Source organism: Rhinopithecus roxellana, chromosome 11, assembly GCF_007565055.1.
Source record: "Rhinopithecus roxellana isolate Shanxi Qingling chromosome 11, ASM756505v1, whole genome shotgun sequence".
Lineage (NCBI taxonomy): Eukaryota > Metazoa > Chordata > Mammalia > Primates > Cercopithecidae > Rhinopithecus > Rhinopithecus roxellana.
In genome coordinates this window covers 76999498-77022940 of record NC_044559.1, presented here as the reverse complement: position 1 = coordinate 77022940, position 23443 = coordinate 76999498, and the positions used below count along the sequence as shown (strand labels likewise).

Genomic DNA, 23443 nt, shown 5'->3' with positions numbered 1-23443 from the left:
CTCTTTGGTGCTGGACGTCCTCCCTTGCATATCCTAAGCTGCCAGCAAGAGCTTCCAGCTCTGGAAGATGTTTACTACAAGAGCCGTCCCCTGTGTAAACCACAGCAGTGACGTTCCTTCCCTCTTTCATGTAGGACTAAGCATTGACATTCTGCTAAACTAAGACAGAGTTCAGCAGATGCCTCAGGGAATAAAACTGTCAGCTCTGAGTTCTGAAACAAAGAGGCCCCTGTACAAGAGAACTGTCTCCTCATCTCCTGGATCTTTGCCCAGCAAAACCTCCAAAGAGACTGCTCCCCTCAGCCTGGGTCCAACCAAAGGGGAGGGGAGAAGAACTGCAATAAACTAGAGGGAATAAAGTTGGAAGGAGACAGCTCAATCGTAAAGAGACACAAAGATTGAGTTTCCCATCAGCAGGGTATAGCATTTGCCCGCCTCCCCAGATCAGCATATGTTCTACGGGCTCTATTCTGCTCTTTTACAGAATCCAACATGAGGTACAGGCCAGCTTCAGGGTCTTTGTGACCAGAAATAATGCCATGGAGTTGGGAGTGGGGAAACTATTGACAAAATGCCAATAGAAAAGCCCCCAGTAAAAACCCACTGAACAAGATCGTTTTCTGAAAATCCGTGTAAAACGTTGGCAGAAAGGACAATGCAGTTATCCACCTGCAACAAAACAGATTTGCTGAAACCATTCTCAACTCTGGGGCAGAGGTGAGAGGGTAGCAGTGGCAGATTGTTAAATAAAAAGTCACTCCTCCTAATAGGCATATCCTACTGCAACGTGAAGCTGCCATACCTCCCAGTAAGAGGTGGAGTCTATTTCTCCACTCGCTTGAGTTTGGGGCTGGCCTTGTGGCTTGCTTTTACCAATAGAATGTGGCAGAAGTGATGTCATGCAAGTTCCAGAGCTGGGGCCTTAAGAGGCTTGCAGCTTCCCTGCTTGCCCTCTTGGAACTCTGAGTCCCCATGCAGTGAAAAGTCTGGTCTAGCCTACTGGAGGATGAGAGGCCATGTGAAGGAGAACCAAGGGGCTCCCAGAGAGAACGGAGGGGCATGAACAAGCAGCACCAAGTGCCAGGCATGTGACTGGTCATCCTGGACTCCCCAGCCCAGTCTGTCAGATGACTGCTGCTGTGAGTGATCCCAGGAAAGACCAGAAAAGAACAAGCCTGACTAACTAACCCACAGTATCATCAAAAATAATAAGCTGCTGTTTTAAGTCACTAAGCTTGGGGGTCAATTGCTCTGCAGCAGTAGCTAATGTAACAGTAGCAGGAGGATCCACCTGCCCTCGGCGAGCTGCTCTGCTCCTAGCTGCCCATCCTCCCGTGTGCTGGCCCTGCTGATCTCCCTCCTAGATACTCTGGGGACTTTTGATGAGGAATTTTTATTTCATGGGTTTGGCCCATGGATTTCCACTGGTCTGGGCTGATGGTTCACATTGACAAGGGCGTTAGAAATGGTTATCCCCTGAGGTACAACAGGCATGGCATTATGAGCTAGCAATCCTAGAAAACTATATATATATATTTCAAAAAGAAAGACAAGAAAAGAAATGCCGGGACTGGAAGATCCTCTGCCTGCATCCTGTCCTGGCCTCTGGGTCCAGGGCTTGTGCGGCGCCTGGCATGGAGCAGGCGGTGAGAAGGCAGTGCAGTTCCCACAGCACACAAATGCCCTACATGGTACAGACTTGTAGATTCACCTTAATAAAGTAGCCATCGCATTGGTGAGCACATGGAAAAACTGCAAAGAGCATAATGGAAATTTCTACCCTCACCTATTCCCCAACATTGCCAGGTCCCCCTGGCCCCTTTGAACTCATTCATTAATTTATTCATTTAGCAAATATCTATTGAATACCTACTAAGTGGCAGGCACTATGTTGGGTGTTGGGGACTAGAAGAGAATGAGATAGTCTCTGTCCTCAAGGATCTCAGTCTACTGCCAGAGAAGGGAATACAACAGATAAATATGAATATATAAATTAATAATTAGTAATAGATAAATTAAAAAGCAATATGAAGAGTTATGGCAGCTACAGAAACAAGACCCAAGGAAAAAGCTTCTCCCTTGGGCCCACTTGACATAGATTCCCTGACAAAATTGATACTTGGTCTCTAGTAGCAGCCTGTAACTCCTGGATGATGGGCTTGGCCTTTGGGTATTCCCTGCACCATTTCCCAAACAGGTGAATCAGCCCACCCCAAGACCCAAGCATCGCCTCCCCCATGGATATCTGCACACTGCACTGGCATCCTGAGACTCCCTGCACACAGCCTCAGGGTGGATCCCTCAATGTCTCAGCTTCCCAATCTGGAAGAGGAGGCCCTTCCAGCTTCAGATTTCCTGTATGGCAGTAAATGAGATCATATCTGTCAACCCCTCACCCATCTGCACCAGACTGAGAAACTGCAACATGAAAGGTTGGAGCTGGAAGGGGCTCAGAGAACATCTAGTCCAACCCTCTCACAAGGAAACCAAGGCCCATGGAGGTGGAGATTTAACCATCACACAGCTGCCCCTAATTACTGTCTGCCTCCCTCAAAGGCAAGGGTCACATGAGAACTAGGACTAGAACCCAGCTTCTGCCTCTCAGTTCGGTGGTCTCTTCATCACACCGCGTTTCTTCTACTATCTTTGGAAAAGAGCCAGGAGAAGATCAAAGAGGCCAGGAAGGCTCAATTTCATGCCACTCCCAAGTGCTGTCAAAGATGCCAGCTTCAACACAACTCCACCCATTAGATCTCATGTCTGGGTGCAGGATAGAGATCATGACTAAAGCAGCTGTGTGGCCAGAGGAATAGCGCCCCCTGAGAACTTGGGATGCTGAGATTTAGATGATTTCTCCCATAGTCCTAACAACAAACTCATCAACAGGATGCTTTTGGCAGCCTTACCCAAGAGCCAAGGAGCCCTTTGCAAACAGTTTCCCTTTCACTCCCAAGAGCCATATGTTTTCTGAGCAAATCTTTATGGACATGGAGACTCACGGAATGGATTATTTCCCTCTTTGCTGTGACTGCTAGGGAGCACAGGGCAGTATTTGCTGTCAACTTTAACCAAGTGTACATGACCTCACAGCATATATTCTGAGCACTAAACTTATTCTGGGACTCAACTTAGCTTTCTAGCCTTATTTTTTCCTTCTCCTTTCCCCCCGTTTTCTCACCTATTATTTATCTTTGTTATCCCATGTGTATATTGGAAGTTACCACAGATCTTTTTGGGGGAAATAAATAAATAAACCTGTGTTTTATTTCCCCCATTTTGGGGGAAATAAATAAATAAAAAAGCAAACAACTGGTTTTAACAGGAGACTGAAGAGAAAACACCAAGAGAGAAAATATTTGTTCTCTGTGCCTCCTTTAACTCAAGGGTAGAAAGACCTACAAAACTGGGACAAGTAGGGAAAAACTTCTGCACGCAAAGCACTTACAGGGTCTAGAAGCAAGGACAATACTGAAAATCTTTAAACGTCTGCCAGGCACAGCACATCGGAACAGCTCATCAGAACAGACCCTGCCATGCCAGCCATAAATAAACGGCCCAGCCCTATTTGAATACAGCAGCTTCCATCATCTGTGACCTGCAGGTGGGAACCTGGGTCCTTGCTCTCACTCCAGTCCTCAGTTACCTGTGCATCTGAGAGCCGGCTGGAACCTCATTGTCTTCACCTCTAAAATGAATCGATGATTTACAGCCCTCCCAGCCCTGACACTGCCTAGTTTCCAATAAACCAAACCTCTACTAGGAGAATTGGTGAGCACCACCATGCTTCTACAAAAGACTCCCCCCACCCACTGGAAATTTGACACAGAGCCTCTAAGTTATTATCCCAGCCAACCTCTCGATAATTTCCCTTTTCCAGTTTGCTGCTTGTGACATTAGGGCATGATGGAATGTCAGCTTCACAATGGGATTCAATCTTATTAACGGGAACCTGATTAGATTATATTTCACTGCAGCCCAGAGGCCACTGTATTTCAAGGACAGACAGGCCAGCCATGCTAGGAGCATGCAGAGACCCACTCTCCGCAGACCTCCAGGAATCCGACCCAAGCCTGCGGCAGGCACAGTGAAACACAGACGAGGCATAAGCATAGATTCCGACCTTGAGAAGGTGTTCCGGGCGTAGTGCATGATGCTGTCAAAGTCGTATGTCTCTCCCAGAGAGCTCACTTCCCCAGCTTCCATTTTTAAGAAATTATACTCCTGACCTGTGACACAACACTGTGTTAAGGCCTTGGAAAACCAAGTCAGGACACCTGAAAGGAGGCAGAGGAAGGAGAAGGAGGGCCCATAGCAACTTCCCAGGGCTCTCTTGGCCCAATCAGTCAAATAACAGGGCTTGTAGTGGTTCTTGTTGTTTTGAATAATTAGATATTTGAAACTTCCAGCAAGCCCTGTGTTCTCCCAACTCCACCACCCGAGACCTATCCCCAAATGCCACTCAAACCTCTTAAAGTAAGTTTGCAGACAGATTAGTTATCAACTCACTTGCCCCTGCAAAAAAATAAAAAGTAAAAATAAAAAGCTCTGGGCCGGGTGCTGTGGCTCACGCCTGTAATCCCAGCACTTTGGGAGGCTGAGGCGGGTGGATCACCTGAGGTCAGGTGTTCGAGACCAGCCTGGCCAACATAGCGAAACCCCATCTCTACTAAAAGTACAAAAATTAGCCAGGCGTGGTGGCGGGCACCTGTAATCCCAGCTACTCAGGAGGCTGAGGCAGGAGAATCGTTTGAACCCGGGAGGCGGAAGTTACAGTGAGCCAAGATCACGCCACTGCACTCCAGTGTGGGCAGCGAGAGCGAGACTCTGTCTCAAAAAAACAAACAAACAAAAAACAAGACAAATAATCAAACAAAAACCTGATCTTGCAATTTGAAGAAACGAAAGAAAACGAATCAGAAAGTGAAGTTCAATCCTAAATAGCTCACAATTCAGATTCTCTGAAGTATTTGTAAGGCGATCACATTCTTCAACTAGCTACTTTCATGCTTACTATTAACTTCCATATAAAATTATTTGACATAAGAAAGGTTTTTTTTTTTTTAAATTCTAGACACTTTATCTGCCTTGGGGCAGAATGTTTCTAGGCAGTAACACTGTTTTTACATGTGTTCATGTCCTAATTGTATTTCAGTTTCAGAAAACATGTTGCCTAAGTCAGCAAAAATAACTCATAAAAGCAGCCAGGAGAACTCTTTTTTTTTTTTTTTTTTTTTTTTGCTTATCAGCTCTGATGCTGCAACAGTGTTCTGGTCGACTGTGTTCCTTTCAGGAAATGGAGTTTGATTTCATTATCCTATAAAACATAGAAAATAATTTTGCTTCTGCTCCAACCTCCAAGCTATAGCAGATGATCTCCCAGGAAGCCACAGATGGACAGTGGTCATACTGGTGAGAAGGGCCTGCACAACAGAGTCATTGCTCCATATTCAGCAATTAGCATTGCTCAGCTCCTGGCAAGTCCTCTCCTTCCCTCCCTCCTGTCCCTGAGGTTGCCACCTTCTCGACTAGTGCCTTCCAGACTGCACACAGGCCTCCTTACCTGGCTGGATGTTTTCCCTGATGATCGTGACATGTTGGTCTCTGTCTGGCCGGGTGTGTTCATGCCAAAACCCAACCACATGGCCCAGCTCGTGAGCCACAATGCCAAACTTGTCACAGTTCTTCCCAATGGATATGGCCTGTGGTCCTCCTCCTCGGCGCCCAACATAGGAGCAACAGCTGGACAATTGCGGGAATACCCAGGTCAGCAGGTCAGAAGACATTCAGAGCAAGAGGCAAGTCCCCCCTCCCACTCTGTATGTGTGCGCGTGTGTGCATGTGTGTGTGCGTGTGTGTGCATGTAAAAGAAACAGAATTTCAGGCTGGGTGCAGTGGCTTACGCCTGTAATCCCAGAACTTTGGGAGGCTGAGGTGGGAGGATCACCTGAGGTCAGGAGTTTGAGACCTGCCTGGCCAACATGGTGAAATCCTGTCTCTACTGAAAATACAAAAATTAGCCAGGTGTGGTGGTGTGTGCCTGTAATCCCAGCTACTTGGGAGGTTGAGGCAGGAGAATTGCTTGAACCCAGGAGGCAGAGGTTGCAGTGAGCCAAGATCACGCCACTGCACTCCAGCCTAGGAAACAAGAGCTTAACACCGTCTCAAAAAGAAAAGAAAAGAAACAGAATTTCAGTGTCCGACTTCCCACCCAATGACCCAATGCAGAAATTCCCTCCAAAAATGGTTCTTAACCTTTTTGTGGTTATGAATCGTCTTGAAAAGCTGACGAAAGATATGGTCTCTGCCTGACATAAAGTGTATACCATACTCCGCCCTCCACCCGCAAGGTGCTTGAGTCCCTGCTGGGCCATTTTTAATGAAAAGGAGGAGTCAGGGGAAGGAGGCAGATGAATGTCTATAATGCATGCAACTTGGTGTCATTATCAGAGGAGGCTTAGAGATGACTCCCTTCTGGGCACAATCATTTTTTTTCAAATAATATTTATATACATTTTCGTAATACTAAAATTTATTTCATCAGTCTTCCATTAATGTACATCTGGGCTGTAACTCCAGTTTTTGCTATTTTAACAAGGCCTCGGGGGAGAGGATGACAAGCAAAACAAACAAAAACAACAGCAAATGAAACGAAGAAATGGTAGGGTCCATTTCTACCAATGGGATTCATGGATAAAAGGATATGTACATTTGAAATTTTAACAGATACTGTCAAATTGCACTCCCAAAATGTTGTCTGTTTATATACTCACTAATAAGATATTAAAAGCCCCTTTCTCTTTACCTGAAAGAAAGGAAATCAGTCTATTGAAGAGATATCTGCACTCTCGTGTTTGTTGCAGCACTGTTCATGATAGCTAAGATTTGGAAGCAACCTAGGTGTCCATCAGCAGATGAATGGATAAAGAAAATGTGTATGCACAGAACATATGTACAAGTACACAATGAAGTACTATTCAGCCATAAAAAAGAATGAGATCCTGTCATTTTCAACAACAGGAATGGAACTGAAGATCATTATGTTAATTAAAATAAGCCAGGCACGGAAAGACAAACATCATATGTTCTCACTTATTTGTGGGAGCTAAAAATTAAAACAATTGAACTCATGCAGATAGAGACTAGAAGGATGGTTACTAGGAGGCTGGAAGGGTAGTAGGGGACTGGTGGGGAAGGTGGAGATGGTTAATGGGTAAAAAAAAAAAAAAATGAAAGCATGAATAAGATATACTATTTGACAAAAAAACAGGGTGACTATAGTTAATAATAACTTAATTGTACATTTAAAAATAACTAAAAGAGTGTAACTGAATTGTTTGTAACACAAAGGATAAATGCTGGAGGGGAGGATACCCCATTCTCCATGATGTGATTATTTCACATTGCATGCCTGTATCAAAACATCTCGGGTACCCAACAAATATATACACCTACTGTTTACTCACAGAAGCTTAAAAAATATTTAAGTCCTATTTCCCTTATCCTGGCCAACACTGGTTTTATCAAACTATTTTTGCCAATTGGATAGGTAAAAAATGGGATTTCACTGCATTGAGGCTGGATAGTTTTTCACATATTTTATGTGACTCTTTTTTTTTTTTCTGTGAACTATGTGAGCACCTCTTACCCCTGTTTTCTTTCGGGTTGTCCATTTTCTTACGATTGATACTTATTTATTTATTTATTTATTTATTTATTTTTTTTTTTTGAGACGGAGTCTCGCTCTGTCGCCCAGGCTGGAGTGCAGTGGCTGGATCTCAGCTCACTGCAAGCTCTGCCTCCCTGGTTTATGCCATTCTCCTGCCTCAGCCTCCCGAGTAGCTGGGACTACAGGCGCCCGCCACCTCGCCCGGCTAGTTTTTTTTTGTATTTTTTAGTAGAGACGGGGTTTCACCATGTTAGCCAAGATGGTCTCGATCTCCTGACCTTGTGATCCGCCCGTCTCGGCCTCCCAAAGTGCTGGGATTACAGGCTTGAGTCACCGGGCCCGGCCACGATTGATATTTAAGAACCCTTTGTAAATTAGAGAAACTAGTCAAGAGTGTTGCAAGTATTTTGCTCACTTTGTGAGTTCTCATTTGACTTTGTTTTTGTTTATGTATTGTTTTGTTTTCTTTTTGCATTATAAGAGTTTTTAATGTTAGTATTATAAAATGTCTTCATTTTCTTATGTGCTGCTTAGAAAGGTCATCCATATTTCAAGATTACAAATAAAATCTACTCTTGTTTCCTTCTTATACTCTTTTGGATTTTTTCTTTCTTTCTTCCATTTCTTTTTCTTCAATACTTACATCTTTGATCTAGCTAGAATAGTTTTTGGTATAAGGAAGTGAGGTAGGAGTCCAGCTTTTTTTCTTTTTTTCACAGAGAGCTATCTAAATTATCCCAATATTCAAATATCACTATTGACTTTCTCTCACTCATTTAAACTGTTACCCAAATTTGTGTATAGGTATATTCATTTTGGACCCTTTTTTCTATATATCTATTTTTCCCTTAAAAATAGATTTTAAGGGAAATCTATTTTTGTTTTGTTATTATCTTCCCTTTGCATTTTAATATTCTGCATGTTTGGTTAGACCATTAGATAGCTACCTCTGTCATTACTGTTTTCTCTCTCTCTCTCTCTCTCTCTCTCTCCTCTCTCTCTCTCTCTCCTCTCTCTCTCTAGTTATTTCCACATGGTTGTTCCTCCAGATAAACTCTAGTATCATTCGTTCAAGCTCTAAAAATATGTATGCATACATACACATGTACATATATATATATATATATATATATATATGTTGGTGTTTAAATCAGAAAGGCATGAATTTACAGCTTATTTTAGGGAGTTCTGACATCTTTACTATGTTGAGTATTCCTATACCAGGAAGCAATATGTTTTCTATTTTTACTTTTTTTTGTTAGGTTCCTGGGAGTGTTAGCATTTTCTTCCTATAGGTCTGGCACATTTATGTTTAATCTTAGATATAGTATCTATTATGTTTCTATTAAAGTTGTGATTTTTTTTCCATGATAAAAATGTATCCAACTATTTCATGTATAAAGAAAATCAGTCACCTAGTTTTGTTAATTAATTAATTTTGTGGTCACTTAATAGAGTCTCCTTGTGTTTCTAACAGCTTTTCAACTGATATTCTGGGGTTTCTAGAAACACAATCACATTACCTCCCATCAGTGCAAACATTGCCTCTTTGTTCCTGCCAATATTCACAGTGTTTCTTTCTTTCTCTTGTCTAATTTATATTAATTAGTATTTCTAAAACAATGCTAAATAATTGTGGTATCCCTAAACATCTTAAACTGGTTCCTGATTTTAACTAAAATTAAATGCTTCTAGAAGTATCATCGATAAACATGATATTGGCTTTTGGTTGGAAGTTATTTATATAAATGTATATTTTTATATATGTATATGTTTGTAATGCAAGAACCTATCCTTGACATCTATTTCTGTGCTACCTTGGTTACTTTTTAAAAATAAAAACTGCATGTTGTATTGTACAGGTGCCTTTTAGCATCTATTGAGATGTGAATATAGCTTCTCTTCTTTGACCAATCAAACTTGAGAATAGATTTCCTACTGTTGAACTAATCTTGTATTCCCTAGATAAATGTATTTGGCAGCCTCCTCTTCTTTTCTTCTGCTGCTGAATTCTATGTGCTAACATTTTATTTAGGATTTTGCATGGCTATTCACATGTGAGATGAGTCTATAATTTTTTCTTTCTTATCTTTTTTTTATCATGTTTTCCTTTCTTTCTCTATTTATTTGGTGCCATCCTTTTCATTTCAAGGTAGTAATGTCATAACAGTTCCTCAAAAGTAATTTGAAAGCATTCATCTTTCTACATGCTCTAAAAAGTTTTAGTATACCAGAATAATCTGTTTTTGAAGTTTTGAAAGAATTCACTTGTGAAACTCTGGGTCTGGTGCTTTGTGGGAGATGGCTTTTTCCCTCCGTTCTTCAACTTCATTCATAGTTCTTGGTCTGTACCAGTACTTTATATTTATCTTGAAGACTTTCACATTATCCACATTTTCACACTCTTTGCCCTACAGTTTTGCAAACTACTCTTTTGTGACTCTGCTGAATCTGTGGCTATTTCTCCCATTTTCATTTCTAACTCTATGTATTTCTGTATGATCATATTTTGTCTCAGTTAAACTAACAAGTGGTTTGTCTACTGTTTTCTGCTTGTTTATTCAAATAATTTACTCTTGAATTTGTTAGCCCTGTAATATTTCACCTTGTCTGTTTCCTTGTGCTCTCCTTAAGTTTATTTTGTTGTGGTGATGGTGGTGGGTTGTAAGTATTTATTTTTGCTAGCTTCCTTAAATTGAATGTTTCATTGTCACTATTGTCAATGGGTGATGTGGATATTTAAGTCTGTGGGTTTTTGTCTGGATATAGCTTTAGCTATATCTTTTATTTTGAACCATAGGACTTTCATCATCTAGACATTCTGCAATTTTAATCTTGCTGTTTTTATGATCTAAGAGCCATAAAAAGGGAAGCATGGGGGGACTTTCAACTTACCAGCTAATGTTTATTCTATTTTTGTTATTATATTATGTCCAGTTTCACTGCTTTGCAATCCGAAAATATCTTGGTGCTATTTCTGCCTTTTAGAATTCGTTACTATGTTCTTAATGCTTAATAGATGGGCCATTTAAAAAAATGTGTTATGAGGTTATAGAATCTGATAGACCTGTAGAATCAACTCTATTAACTGTATTTTTCAAATCCTCTGTGAATCTCTACTTATGTTTTGGTCAACGTGACACTGACTTACTTGGGTTGACAGAAATAAATTAAGTCTTGTGCTACTGAGCATTGCTGTCAATTTCCCCTTGAATTCCCTGGGGCTTGTTTTATGAGTCTTGATGCTATGCTATTTGGTGCATGAAGATTTATGACAGTTATATTCTCACCGTCGCTTATGCCCTTTCTCATTATAAAGTGTCTCGGCTTTGGTTTTGTTTAACATTTTCTGACTTTTAAAAACAACAAAACAGTGAAAACGTAGTCAATGACTACAATTGTGATCCCAGCTTTCTCTTTGTTAGCATTTACCTGTATGGCTTCTTTCCTTTTACTTTTAAATCTCTCTAGGTTGTTTTCTTCAGTAATCGTCTTAGGTATAGAACACGTAGTTGGGTTTTGTTTTGTTTTGTTGTTTGTTTTGTTTTGTTTTGTTCTGAGATGGAGTTTTGCTTTGTTGCCCAGGCTGAAGTGCAATGGCAGGATCTCGGCTCACTGCAACTTCTGCCTCCCAGCTCCGAGTGATTCTCCTGCCTCAGCCTCCCAAGTAGCTGGGATTACAGGCATGTGCCACCACACCTGGCTAATTTTGTATTTTTAGTAGAGACAGGGTTTCACCATGGTCTGGACCACCAGGCTGGTCTGGAACTCCCGACCTCAGGTGATCCTCCCACCTCAGCCTCCCAAACTGCTGGGATTACAGGCATGAGCCACCACTCCCAGCCGGGTTTGGGTTTTTGATCCAACATGAGAACCTTTTTCTTTCACTAGGAAAGTATATCACACATATTTATTGACATAACAGATAACTTCAGTCATAAGCCAGTCATTTATTATATATTGTTTTCTGAAGGAAGTCTGTAAATCTGTAGAGTCCCTCAAATTAAATGCAAAATTTTACATACATATTCATCTGTTCTTGAAGAAGGAAAGCGCACCGGCTCATAAGATTCTAAATGGGGACACCAAACCCAAGAGGTTAAGAACCACTGCCTTAAGTCTTCATGTGACACACCACCAGTTTCCTTCTGTTGCTCTCCTAGTGGCAGGACCCCTGGTCTTCATGGAGTCTCCTGGAATCTTCCTCTTGACCCACCAGCTTTGCCAATGGATTGTAATTTCACCAAGGGCAGAAAGTTTCTAGCAAACCCTGGACTCCTCTAAATAACAGCTCATTGGAAATACTTAGGTCTACAGAGAAAACTCAAGACTCATGAGCCATCTGACTGATTCTGCAGAGGTGGCCTCACTTTCGCTTACTTACCCACAGGTTCTGTAACTGAATACAATAAAGCTTTCCTCGTCGGTCCTTTCTATGAAGGTCACACAGGTGTGCTTCTCCCAGTGTCTCATGGCCTGCTTAAAAATGGCCCTCTGGCTCCCTGAAACAACAGGGCAAGCACTCAGCTTCAATGATGGGTCCATACTTTCTTTAGATGCTTTTTTTTTTTTTGAGATGGAGTTTTGCCTTTGTTGCCCAGGCTGGAGTGCAATGGCACGATCTCGGCTCACTGCAACTTCTGCCTCCCGGGTTCAAGCGATTCTCCTGCCTCGGCCTCCCGAGTAGCTGGGATTACAGACATGCGCCACCACGTCCAGCTAATTTTGTATTTTTAGTAGAGACGGGGTTTCTCCATGTTGGTCAGGTTGGTCTCAACTCCTGACCTTGGGTGATCCACCAGCCTTGGCCTCCCAAAGTATTGGGATTACAGGCGTGAGCCACGGCACCCAGCCTCCTTAGATGCTTTAAAGCATGCTGAGTTAAGACAAAGGATGTTCCAACAATTAAAAAAAAGAGAGAGATTGTTAATAATACTGTATCGTTTACTTGGAATTTGATAAAAGAACAGATTTTGTGTTCTCACCAGCCCTCCAGTGTAAGCATGAGTGGTGATGGATGTGTTAATTAATTTGATTATGGTGATCAAGACATAATATATCAAATCTTCATGTTGTATACCTTGAATATATACAATTTTTATTTGTCAATTAAATATTTTCAAAAAAAAAAAGACAGAGAGAGAGAAAAAAAAAGCTTGTTCTGGTGACCCAGAATAGAAATATTCCAGGAATTTCCAGGAATCAGGATTTCCCTTGCTGAAAACACAACATAACTTTTCTCAGTTGCCAAAACCTAGAGAGTAGGAGTCTGTGGATTGGAGGGGAGGGTAAAAATAGATTTTCAAAATATCCTGGGCTTCCCAAATTTTCCTTTGTATTGAAAGTATTTTCCAAACTTTTACAAAACCTTATCCAGGTTTTTCCATTTGGAAACTGCAGGCTTTTGAAGTAGTGGGGGAGTCAACTCCAGCTCACCAGCGCTGCACTTCACCCCCTCCTTTTCTTTTAGACTTGTAGGAGGGTGCTCCTATGCACTCTAAAATTTCTATTTGCATATACATCTGTGTGTTTTTGCACGGAGTTTCAGTGTCTTGTGGGGAATCCTTGAGCCTAATTTTTCTTCCAGGCCTTTGAAAATAGGTGAATTTCATACTTTCTCTGAACCTGTCTTGGTATTTCCTTGAGTGGAAATTTGCTAAATAGTAAAACTCCAGGCTGACAGTTATGTATAGTCAATCAGTTCTTTTCAAAATCTAGAAGGAAGACTGTTTAAATTTTCCTAGAAGCAATGAGAAGGATCTAGGAAAAAACAGTTGTCTGGGAAGTACGAAGGATGGTGGGAGTCGGAGGTATGAGTTCTCCAGGGCCCTCATTGCAAAACAAAAACAAAAATTACAAGCAAAACAAAACAGCTGACATCACTTGGATGTTTGTCCCCTTCAAATCTCATTTTGAAACGTAATTCCCAGTGTTGGAGTGGGCCTGGTGGGAGATGTCTGGGTCATGGGAGTGGATCCCTCAAGAAGGGCTTAGCACCATTCCCTTGGTGAGTGAACTCTCGCTCTGAGTTCATGTGAGATTTGGTTGTTTAAAAGTGTGTGGCACCTCCCCGACCTCTCTCTTCCTCCCTCCCACCATGTGATGTTCTGGTTTCCTGTTGCCTTCCACCATGATTGCAAGCTTCCTGAGGCCTCACCAGGAGCAGATGCTGCCACCATGCTTCTCAGATAGCCTGCAGAGCCGTGAGCCTAAACAGACTTCTTTTCCTTAGAAACTACCCAGCCTCAGGTATTCCTTTAGAGCAACACAAATGGACTAGCGCAACAGCACTCAGGGAGGCTCCCATCATTGCCTACAGGATGTGGGGATAGTATCACATTGTTGTCCCCAAAAACATTCATATAGAATAAAGAATACAGCTGGGCATGGTGATTCATGCCTGTAATCCCAGCATTTTGGAAGGCCAAGGCAGGTGGATCCCTTAAGCTCAGGAGTTTGAGACCAGCCTGGGCAACGTGGTGAAACCCTGTCTCTACAAACAATTAAGAAAAAAAAAATTAGCGGGGCTTGGTGGCACATGCCTGTAGTCTCAGCTACTCAGGAGGCTGAGGTGGGAGGATCACTTGAGCCCGAAAGGTTAAGGCTGCAGTGAGGCGTGATCATGCCGCTGCACTGCAGCCTGGGCAACAGAGCAAGACCCTGTCTCAAAAAAAATAAAAGAAAGCAAGAAAAAACAAACAACAACAAAAAGTAGACTAACTTAGCTGTGCATTTCTTTTCTGACATCTTGACATTTTTGGCTCAAATTGTTTATAGCTCAATCACTTACCAAAAATAGCAACCCTACTAATTACCTAATAACATGAAATACTTGTGTCAACAAAATTCTTATATATAAAATTAGTTCACTTTGATGAAAGGAATATAAATCTTTGGTCAGAAAAGCACACCAGATCTGAAAGAACACAGTTAGGATACCAAGGAACAAAAGTTTGTAGCGGTTTATCATTTCTATTTTTTTTTCTTTAGGCACTCACCTCTCTCTGCTGTGAGAACAGACCTCCTTGAGGGCAGGATGAAATCTTAGTCATCTTTTTTACCACCAATCCCTAGTTAAGCACCTGGCACTAGGAAGCCGTGGTTTAATGCTGTGGGAGCAAAAGGGAACTGCAGGAATTCCGCTGCCCTGCTGCTGAGGTCTTCACCATTCCCTAACTTACTCATCAGCGGTTCTCAGTGGCTTTGGCAAATCCTCAGGGAATCTGCCTTCATCAGCCACCTCTCAGAGTAGAGGTCACAGAGCCACAGGGAGGGGAAGGACTTGTAAGTGACACTGAGAGCCTGGGAAAGTCTCTCAGTGCGGCTTGTCACTCAGGCATTCCACTGACATTGGCCGCAGGTACGCAGTGGGCATATTTACTACCTGCCTAGGATGTCCCGGGCCCTGGTCTCCATGTTGGAGATACGGAAGCGGAAATGAGACAGAAAAAAGACTGCTGCTCCCACAGAGCTGAGGCAGAGACAAAAATAAATGAAACAGAAATAGAAGTAAAGTGAGTTCAGGTCATGGTAAGTGCTGCCAAGGTTATAAAGCAGGGTCTGGGGACAGGGAGGTGCTGGCGGGGGCAGGGCGGAAGGCCTTCCTGTGAGGTGTCCCTTGACATAAGACTCAAATGATAAGAAGAAGACAGCCATGCAAAGACCTGGGGAAAGGGCATCCAAGGGAGACAGAAGGCAAGTTCAAGTGTGAGTGCACAGGGGCCTATGAGGTGGGCATGTCTTGGGATAGGCACATGGCTGGTGAGGCCAGAGCATAGGGATGAAGGATGGGAGAAGGGGAGAGAGGGTCAAAGGCCAGGCAGGAGAGGGATGGCGGGGTACTTGAGGGAGGGCCTTACAGGTCCGTGGTCAGGAATTTCATTCTAGTGGCAACAGGAAGCCACGAATGATTCACATATTTTAAAGGGAATACTAATATCAGATACTTACTCATTACTGTGCACCAGGCACCACTCTAAGTGCTTTATCTATAGTAATCCATCTGATTCTCAAAACAACCAGATGGGGTAGAAGATATTATCATCCCCATTTACAGAAGGGGGAACTGAGGCACAGAGAGGCTAATTTCCTCAGGGCATTTTGCTGGCAAGTACTGGAGCTGAGATTTGGACCCAGGGAGTCGAGCCATGTCCACTGGTCGCTTTGGTCACTGAGTGGAACACTGCTTGTGGGTGGTGGCAGGGGACCTCTGAGTCCAGGATGCTCATCCAGGCAGAGGACAGGGAAGCCAACACGTGCAGTTGCTCATGGACTTTCTTCTATGCGGAGGGCTTGTCCTCAAACAGTCATCATGCAAACCCCGCTTATCCTTCAAGATCCTTCCAAGTCACTCCCCACACGAAGCATCAGGAGCAAGGTAACCAACTTTGAGGACATAGCCCCAACAGAGATTGCAATTTCCCCAGGACTGGTGGGCCAGGCCTTGCCAGCAAGAGGGGGGCACCATCTGTAGGTCTGCTGTGGTCCTGAACATCTGCTCCATCCCACCCAGGTCCTTCCTAGAAGGACTCTCTCAACCCAGGGAGACAAAGCACCCTGACCCAAAGCAGGCCTTGTCTGTGGCTACTGACCAGTGAAGTTCCCTCCAATGACGTAGGGGATGACTCCGCCAGGCCATATCCTCTCTGTCCTTGAGGTTGTGGCTCTTCGGACCCGGGGAGAGAAGGTCTCAGCTGTGGCATGCGAGGTCCCAGGGCTGTGCAGGAGTGTGGTATTCTCCTGGCCATCTGCAAGACAGTTGGGTTACTATTGACTTTGCCCTTTGATTCCTCCTGTGAATTATGGCTGAGGTTGTATTATCCACGATTCCAAAAAGGGGGTGTTAAAACATGTTCTAAAGGGGCTATTTCATCAGTTCAGGGTTTGGAAGCCCTGGGTGGTAGTTTTCCAGATGAGGGAAGAGTACGTGTAATAGACGTACAGGGCTATGATGGGAGTGGGTTTGGCTTGTCTGAGGCCTTGAAAGAGGTCACATGGGGCCACAGAATCAAATGGGTGAGGATACCTCACAGCTCTTTGGGTGGGGCTGAGGTTGGGGTGGACTTTCTGCTCAGAGCCGTAAGCATTTGGGGAACAAACTGGGTCAATCCCTTGCCTTGATCCAATATGGTCAGTGTTGCATATTTTGAAATAATTTGGCCAGTACAACAAGGAGAGTGGATCAGATTGTGACACTGGAAAAATTATTTGTAAGAAAAACCCTGGAAAAAGCAGACCCTCAGAAAACTCCCAACTCTTGGCATCTGGACCCTTAAGACAGTAGTGTGGGAAACACAAGGAGGTTCGATGGAAGGTTCTGAGTCCACACGTTAGGCCTCCCCCAGTGGCAGAGGTAGGTGGGTGGAACAGAACGCTGAAACCCATGGACACCAGTCACTGAATCCACATGCATTTCATTCACCAGTCAGATAATTTAAAATTTTGTTTTCAGTTGGCTTGCTTAGAATCCCTCATTATTCTAACTTGGAGCATTTTCGCTCTAGTTTTTATACTTTTTCCCCTAAAAATCAGGTTTTGTTTTTGCCGACTCTTTTCTTTGTTTTTGTTTATTTATATATTTATTTTTTGAGATGGAGTCTCACTCTGTCACCCTGGTTGCAGTGGCACGATCTCAGCTCACTGCAACCTCCACCTCCTGGGTTCAGGTGATTCTCCTGCCTCAGCCGCCTGAGTAGCTGGTATTATAGGCATGTGCCACCATGTCCGGCTAATTTTTGTATTTTACTAGAGATGGGGTTTCACCATGTTGGCCAGGCTGGTCTCGAACTCCTGACCTCAAGTGATCCGCCCACCTAGGCCTCCCAAAGTGCTGGGATTACAGGCATGAGCTACCGCGCCTGGTCAATTCTTTTAACTTTTCTTTATTACATTAATGTTATTTACTTTATTACTTCCTTCTATTTTCATTTGTTTTATCCTGACGTTTCATTTCTAGCTTCTTTTCTTTCTTATTTAAAAAAATTGAGATAGAATTCACACACCATATTTACCCTTTTAAAGTGTACCATTCAGTGACTTTTAGTATTTTCACCAAGTTGTGAAACCACCACCATTATCTAATTCTACAGTATTTTCATCACTCCAAAGAGAAACTATGTACCCATTAACAGTCACTCCCTATTTCTCCCTTCCCCGAGTCCTTGGCAACCAGTAATCACCTTTGTTTCTATGAATTTGCCTATTCTGGACATTTCCTAGAGATGGAATCAGACCACATGTGGCCTTTTGTGTCTGGCTTCTTTCACTTGGCATGTTTTCAAGGATCACCCATGTTGTAGTATGAATCAGTTCTTCATTTTATGGCTGAGTAATATTCCATTGTATGCACATACCACAGTTTGTTTATCTGTTCTTCAGTTGGTGGACATTTAGGTTATTTCCACTTTTTGGCTGTTAGGAATAGTGCTTCTATGAACATTCATGTACACATTTTTGTGGACATAGTGTTTTCATTTCTCTTGGGTACATGCCTGGGGTGGAATTGCTGGGTCATATGGTAACTCTATGTTGAATATTTTGAGAAACTACCAGACTGTTTTTCAAAGCAGTGGCACCATTTTACATTCCCACCAGCAATACACTAGGGTTCCAATGTCTCCACATCCTCATCAACACTTGTGATTGTCAATCTTTTTTATTATAGTCATCCTAATGGTGTGAAGCAGAATCTCATTTTGGTTTTGATTTTCATTTCCCCAATGACTAATGATGTTGAACATCTCTTCCATGTACTTGGTGGTAATTTGTATATCTTCTTCAGAGAAATATCTATTCAAATTATTTATTCATTTCTTAATTGGTTTGTCTTTTATTGTTGTGTTATAATTAGTCTTTATATATTCTGTATACCAGGCTCTAGTCAGATATATAATTTCCAAATCTTTCTTCCATTCTGTAGGTTGTCTTTGCAATTTTATAATAATGTCCTTTGAAGCACAGCTGTTTTTAATGAAGTCCAATGTATCTATGATCTTCTTATGTTGCTTGTGCTTTTGGTGTCATATCTAAGAAACCATACCCTAATTCAAGATCACAAACATTTATACCTATGTTTTATTCTAAGAATTCTATAGTATTAGCTCTTATATCTAGGTCTTTGATCCATTTTTAGTTAATATTTGTATATGGTGTGAGGTAGGGCTCCAACTTCACTCTTTAGTATGTAAACATCTAACTGTTCTAAGACCATTTGTAGAAAAGACTAGTTTTTCTCCATGGAATTGTCTGGCACTCTTGTCCAAAATCAGTTGGCAATCCTTTCCTAGCTTCTTGAGTTGAATACTTGGCACATTAATTTTATATCTTTCTTATAAATATTAAATTTTCAGGGCTAAATTTCTCTCTGATGTCTTCTTTTCCTGCGTCTCACATTTTGAAATGTATATTTTCAATGTTAGATATTGATACATTCTTTAAGTTCCATTTAGACTTTCTTCTTTGACCTCTGAATTATTTCAAAGTATGGGTTTTAATTTCTAAAAATTTGTCTGTGTGTGTATTATTGATTTCTAACACTGCACTGTGTTCTAATAACCTATTCTTCATGGCAGAGGTCAGCAATTTTTCTATAAAAGACCAGATAGTAAATATTTTAAGCTTTGTGGGTCATATATTCTTTGTTACAACTACTTAACTCTGCCATTGAAGTGTGAAAGCAGCCATAGATAATATGTCAATAAATGGATATGGCTGTGTGCCAATAAAACTTTATTTGCAAAACAGGAGGTTGGATTTGGCCTACTGATCATAGATGGCTGGTCCTTGCTCTAAAGTATTGATTCTTTGGTATTTAGGCCTTCCTTGGTAAGCTAATACAAGACTGATTTTTATAAATGTTCCATGTTTTCTTACAATAATGTGTGATGTCTAATTGATGGGTTTCATATATTGTTCAAATATTCTACTTACACAGATTTTTGGCTTCTTAGTGTATCAGTTACTAAGAAAGATGCTTTAAGCAAAACCTCCAGAACTAAGATTATGAATTGTTATTTTCTCTATCCTTAATTTTTGCTCTAGATTGTTCAAGACTATGTTGGTTAAGTAAGACAAGTTTAGAATTGTTAATTCCAGATAAATTTTTCTTTTATCATTAATAATCCTTTTTATAATAACATTCATTCATAATAATGATTGTTTTGTCTGATATAAATATTGCTATACATTTTTTTTTTCTGAGTCAGAGTCTGGCTCTGTCACCCAGGCTGGAGTGCAGTGGCACGATCTCAGCTCACTGCAACCTCTGCCTCCTGGGTTCAAGCCATCCTCCCACCTCACCCTCCCAAGTAGCTGGGACCACAGGCATGCACCACCACTCTGGCTAACTTTTTTATTTTTTGTAGGGACATGGTTTCATCATGTTGCCCAGACTGGTCTCAAACTCCTGAGCTCAAGCGATCTGCCCACCTTGGCCTCCCAAAATGCTGGGATTACAGGCATGCACCACCACGCCTGGCCTGCTACACATTTTTTTATTTTGGTTAGTGTTTGCCTCATATAGCTTTTTTCTATCCATTTTCAATCTGTTTGTATAATTACTTTTTTTTAGTGAGTCATTGAATGGGTGTTATTCTCTGAGTTAATTACATTTCCCACAACAAACAATACAATAAGCTTTGCAATTATCATAATATTGAGGTTCAATATTATCTTTTTTGGTATCTAAAGTAGCTTTTTGTAAATTGAAATTTTTATTGAGATAGTTGTAGATTCACATGCAGCTGTAGTAAATAATAGAGAGATTTCAAGTACCTTCCTTTCAGAGATTTCATTTCCTCTAATGGTAACATTTTGTAAAACTACAGTACAATAACACAACTAGGATATGGGCATTGATACAAACCACTGATTTCACTAAGATAACTCCAGCATTACTTGTACTAATTTGTGTGTGTATGCCTGTAAGACAATTTTATCACACTTACAGTTTTATGTATCCACCACCACATTCATGATACTGAACAGTTTCAACACCATAAGTATCCCTCATACTGTTATTTTGTAACAATATCTACCCCGCTTTCCCCTTTCCTCCATCCATAGCAAAATTCTGGCAACTACCAGTCTGTTTCCATTTCTAAAATTCTGTCATTTGATGAATATTATATAAATAGAAGCATACAGCATATAATAGGGATAATAATTATGCTCTTCTCACTCAGCATAATTCCCTGGAGATTCATCTAAGTTGTTGCCTGTATGAATAGTTTATTTTTATTGCTGAGTAGTAGTCCATGGTATGGATGCACCACAGTTTGTTTACCCATTCACCTGTTGAAGGATATCTGGATTGTTTCCTGCTATTACAAATAAAGCCATTATGAACATTCATGTACAGATTTTCGTATAAAGGTAAGTTTTCATTTATCCAGGACAAATATCCAAGAGTGGAATTACTGGGTCATACAGTAATTGGGTCTATTTTTGGGTTCTCTGTTACATTGGTCTACATGTTTATCACTCTGCCAGTGCCATACCGGCTTGATTACTGTAGCTATAGAGTAAGCCTTATATGGGGTAGAGTGATTACTCCCCTTCAGTCTTCTTTTTCATAATTGTTTTAGTTATCTTTCCATATAAATTTTAGAATAAGCTTGTCTATGCCTGCAAAAAATGAAAATAAAAAAACTATGTTGAGATAGAAATTGCAATAAACCTATAGAACAATCTGGAGAGAACTGGTACTCTTACTATATGTGTCTTCCAATCCAGGAATGCAGCATATCTTTCCACTGATTTAGGTCTGTCTGGATTTTTTTCATCAGCATTGTTTAATTTTCATCACACAAATCCTGTAGAAATTTTGTTAACTGTGTATCCAAGTATTTCATCTTCTTTGGAGTGATTGTGTATACGCCATTGCGTTTTTAATTTTGGTTTCTGCATGTTCATTGTTAGAATATAGAAATGTGAGCCATTATAGAATTTTATATTTCCAATATAGAAATGTGCTGACCTTGAATTTCTGAAATTTTGTTGAGCTCATTGATTGGTTCTAGGAGGTTTTTGGGCTTTTCTTTTTTCTTAATAGATTTCTTAGGATCTTCTATGTAGACAAACATGTCATTTACAAATAGGGACAGTTTCATTTTTTCCTTTCCAACTTGTTTGCCTTTTCTTTGTTTTTCATGCTTTACTGCAGTGTCTGGAACTTCCAGAACTATGCTGAATGAGAGTATGAGAGCGGACATTCTTGCCTTGTTCTGGGTCTTGGGAAAAGGTGTTTGGTCTTTCAACCATTGAGTATAATGTAAGCTGTAGGGTTTTTTCTAGACACTCTGTATCAAGTTAAGATAATTCTTCTCTATTCCTAATTTATTGAGTTTTATCATGAATAGGTGTTAGATTTTGTTAAATGTATTTTCTTAATCAATTGCTGTGATAACAGGATTCTTCTTTATTAGCTCGTTGATGTAGCAGGTTCTATAGATTGATTTTCAAATGTTGAATCAGTCTCGCATACCTGGAATAAATCCCACTGGGTTATACTGTATAATTCTTTTTTATACATTGTTGGATTTCATTTGTGAATTTTTTTAAAGGATTTCTACATGTAAGTTTAATTAGGTTTTAGGGATTTCTCTTTTTTTTTTTTTTTTTTTTTGAGATGGAGTTTCACTCTGTCACCCAGGCTGGAGTGCAATAGCGTGATCTCAGCTCACTGCAAGCTCCACCTCCCAGGTTCACACCATTCTCCTGCCTCAGCCTCCTGAATAGCTGGGACTACAGGCACCCGCCACCATGCCCTGCTAATTTTTTGTATTTTTAGTAAAGACAGGGTTTCACTGTGTAAGCCAGGATGGTCTTGATCTCCTGACCTTGTGATCTGCCCGCCTCAGCCTCCCAAAGTGCTGGGATTACAGGCATGAGCCACCATGCCCAACCTTAGGGGTGTCTCTTGTAAGCAGCAAACAGCTAGATTTTTTTCTTGTTCAACCTGAGAATCTTCTAACAGGTGAATTACATTTATTTTATCACTGATATATCTGGACTTATTACCTTCCTTTTGTTTTATGCTTTCTTTTTTGTTTGTTTATTTTCTTTTCCTCCTTTTATTCTCCTTTCCTGCTTTCTATTAGATTAAGAGATTTTTCTATATTTACTTTTTATTTCCATTATGTGCTTTCTATTCTTTAATATTGCCTTTCATGTTTCACATTCATACTTGACTTTTTAAAGTATAAAGAATTAGTGAACTAAGAAGACAGATCTGGGCAGCCAGGCATGGTGACTCACACATGTAATCCCAGCACTTTGGGAGGCCAAGGCAGGAGGATCACAAGGTCAGGAGACTAAGACCATCCTGGCTAACATGGTGAAACCCCGTCTCTACTAAAAAATACAAAAAATTAGCCAGGCATAGTGGTGGGTGCCTGTAGTCCCAGCTCCTCCGGAGGCTGAGGTAGGAGAATGGTGTGAACCCGGGAGGGGAGGCAGAGCTCACAGTGAGCCTAGATTGCGCCACTGCACTCCAGCCTGGGCCACAGAGGGAGACTCCATCTCAAAAAAATAAAAAAAAAAGAAGACAGATCTGAAGCAACCAGAAACCACAGCCTCATTCTAAGAAATGCAGGGTTTTTAAATTATTTTCATTTGTAAGATACCCTCCAATTTTTCATGTTATTATTTGCTTGCTTTCAAGACTCCAAATTAGTCACCATTATCAATGACTTATTTGTGTTTGTTTGCAATACAGATTGATATCTGCCTTCATGTTCAACCATTCCCTTGCTTACTGCTATTTCTTACATCTCACTT

The 23443-nt window shown here is 41.2% G+C and overlaps 1 protein-coding gene across 1 annotated transcript in view; it reads right to left on the bottom strand.

Moving 5' to 3' along the window:
- Nucleotides 1-23443, bottom strand: part of TLL2 (tolloid like 2) — a 148646-nt gene that overhangs the window by 49250 nt on the left and 75953 nt on the right. The window contains exons 4-7 of the mRNA XM_010389582.2: nt 16258-16413; nt 12051-12168; nt 5561-5739; nt 4121-4226 (exon numbers count right to left, since the gene is read on the bottom strand). Of these exons, the coding sequence (XP_010387884.2) occupies nt 4121-4226; nt 5561-5739; nt 12051-12168; nt 16258-16413 (559 nt within the window). The remainder of the gene's footprint in view (nt 1-4120; nt 4227-5560; nt 5740-12050; nt 12169-16257; nt 16414-23443) is intronic.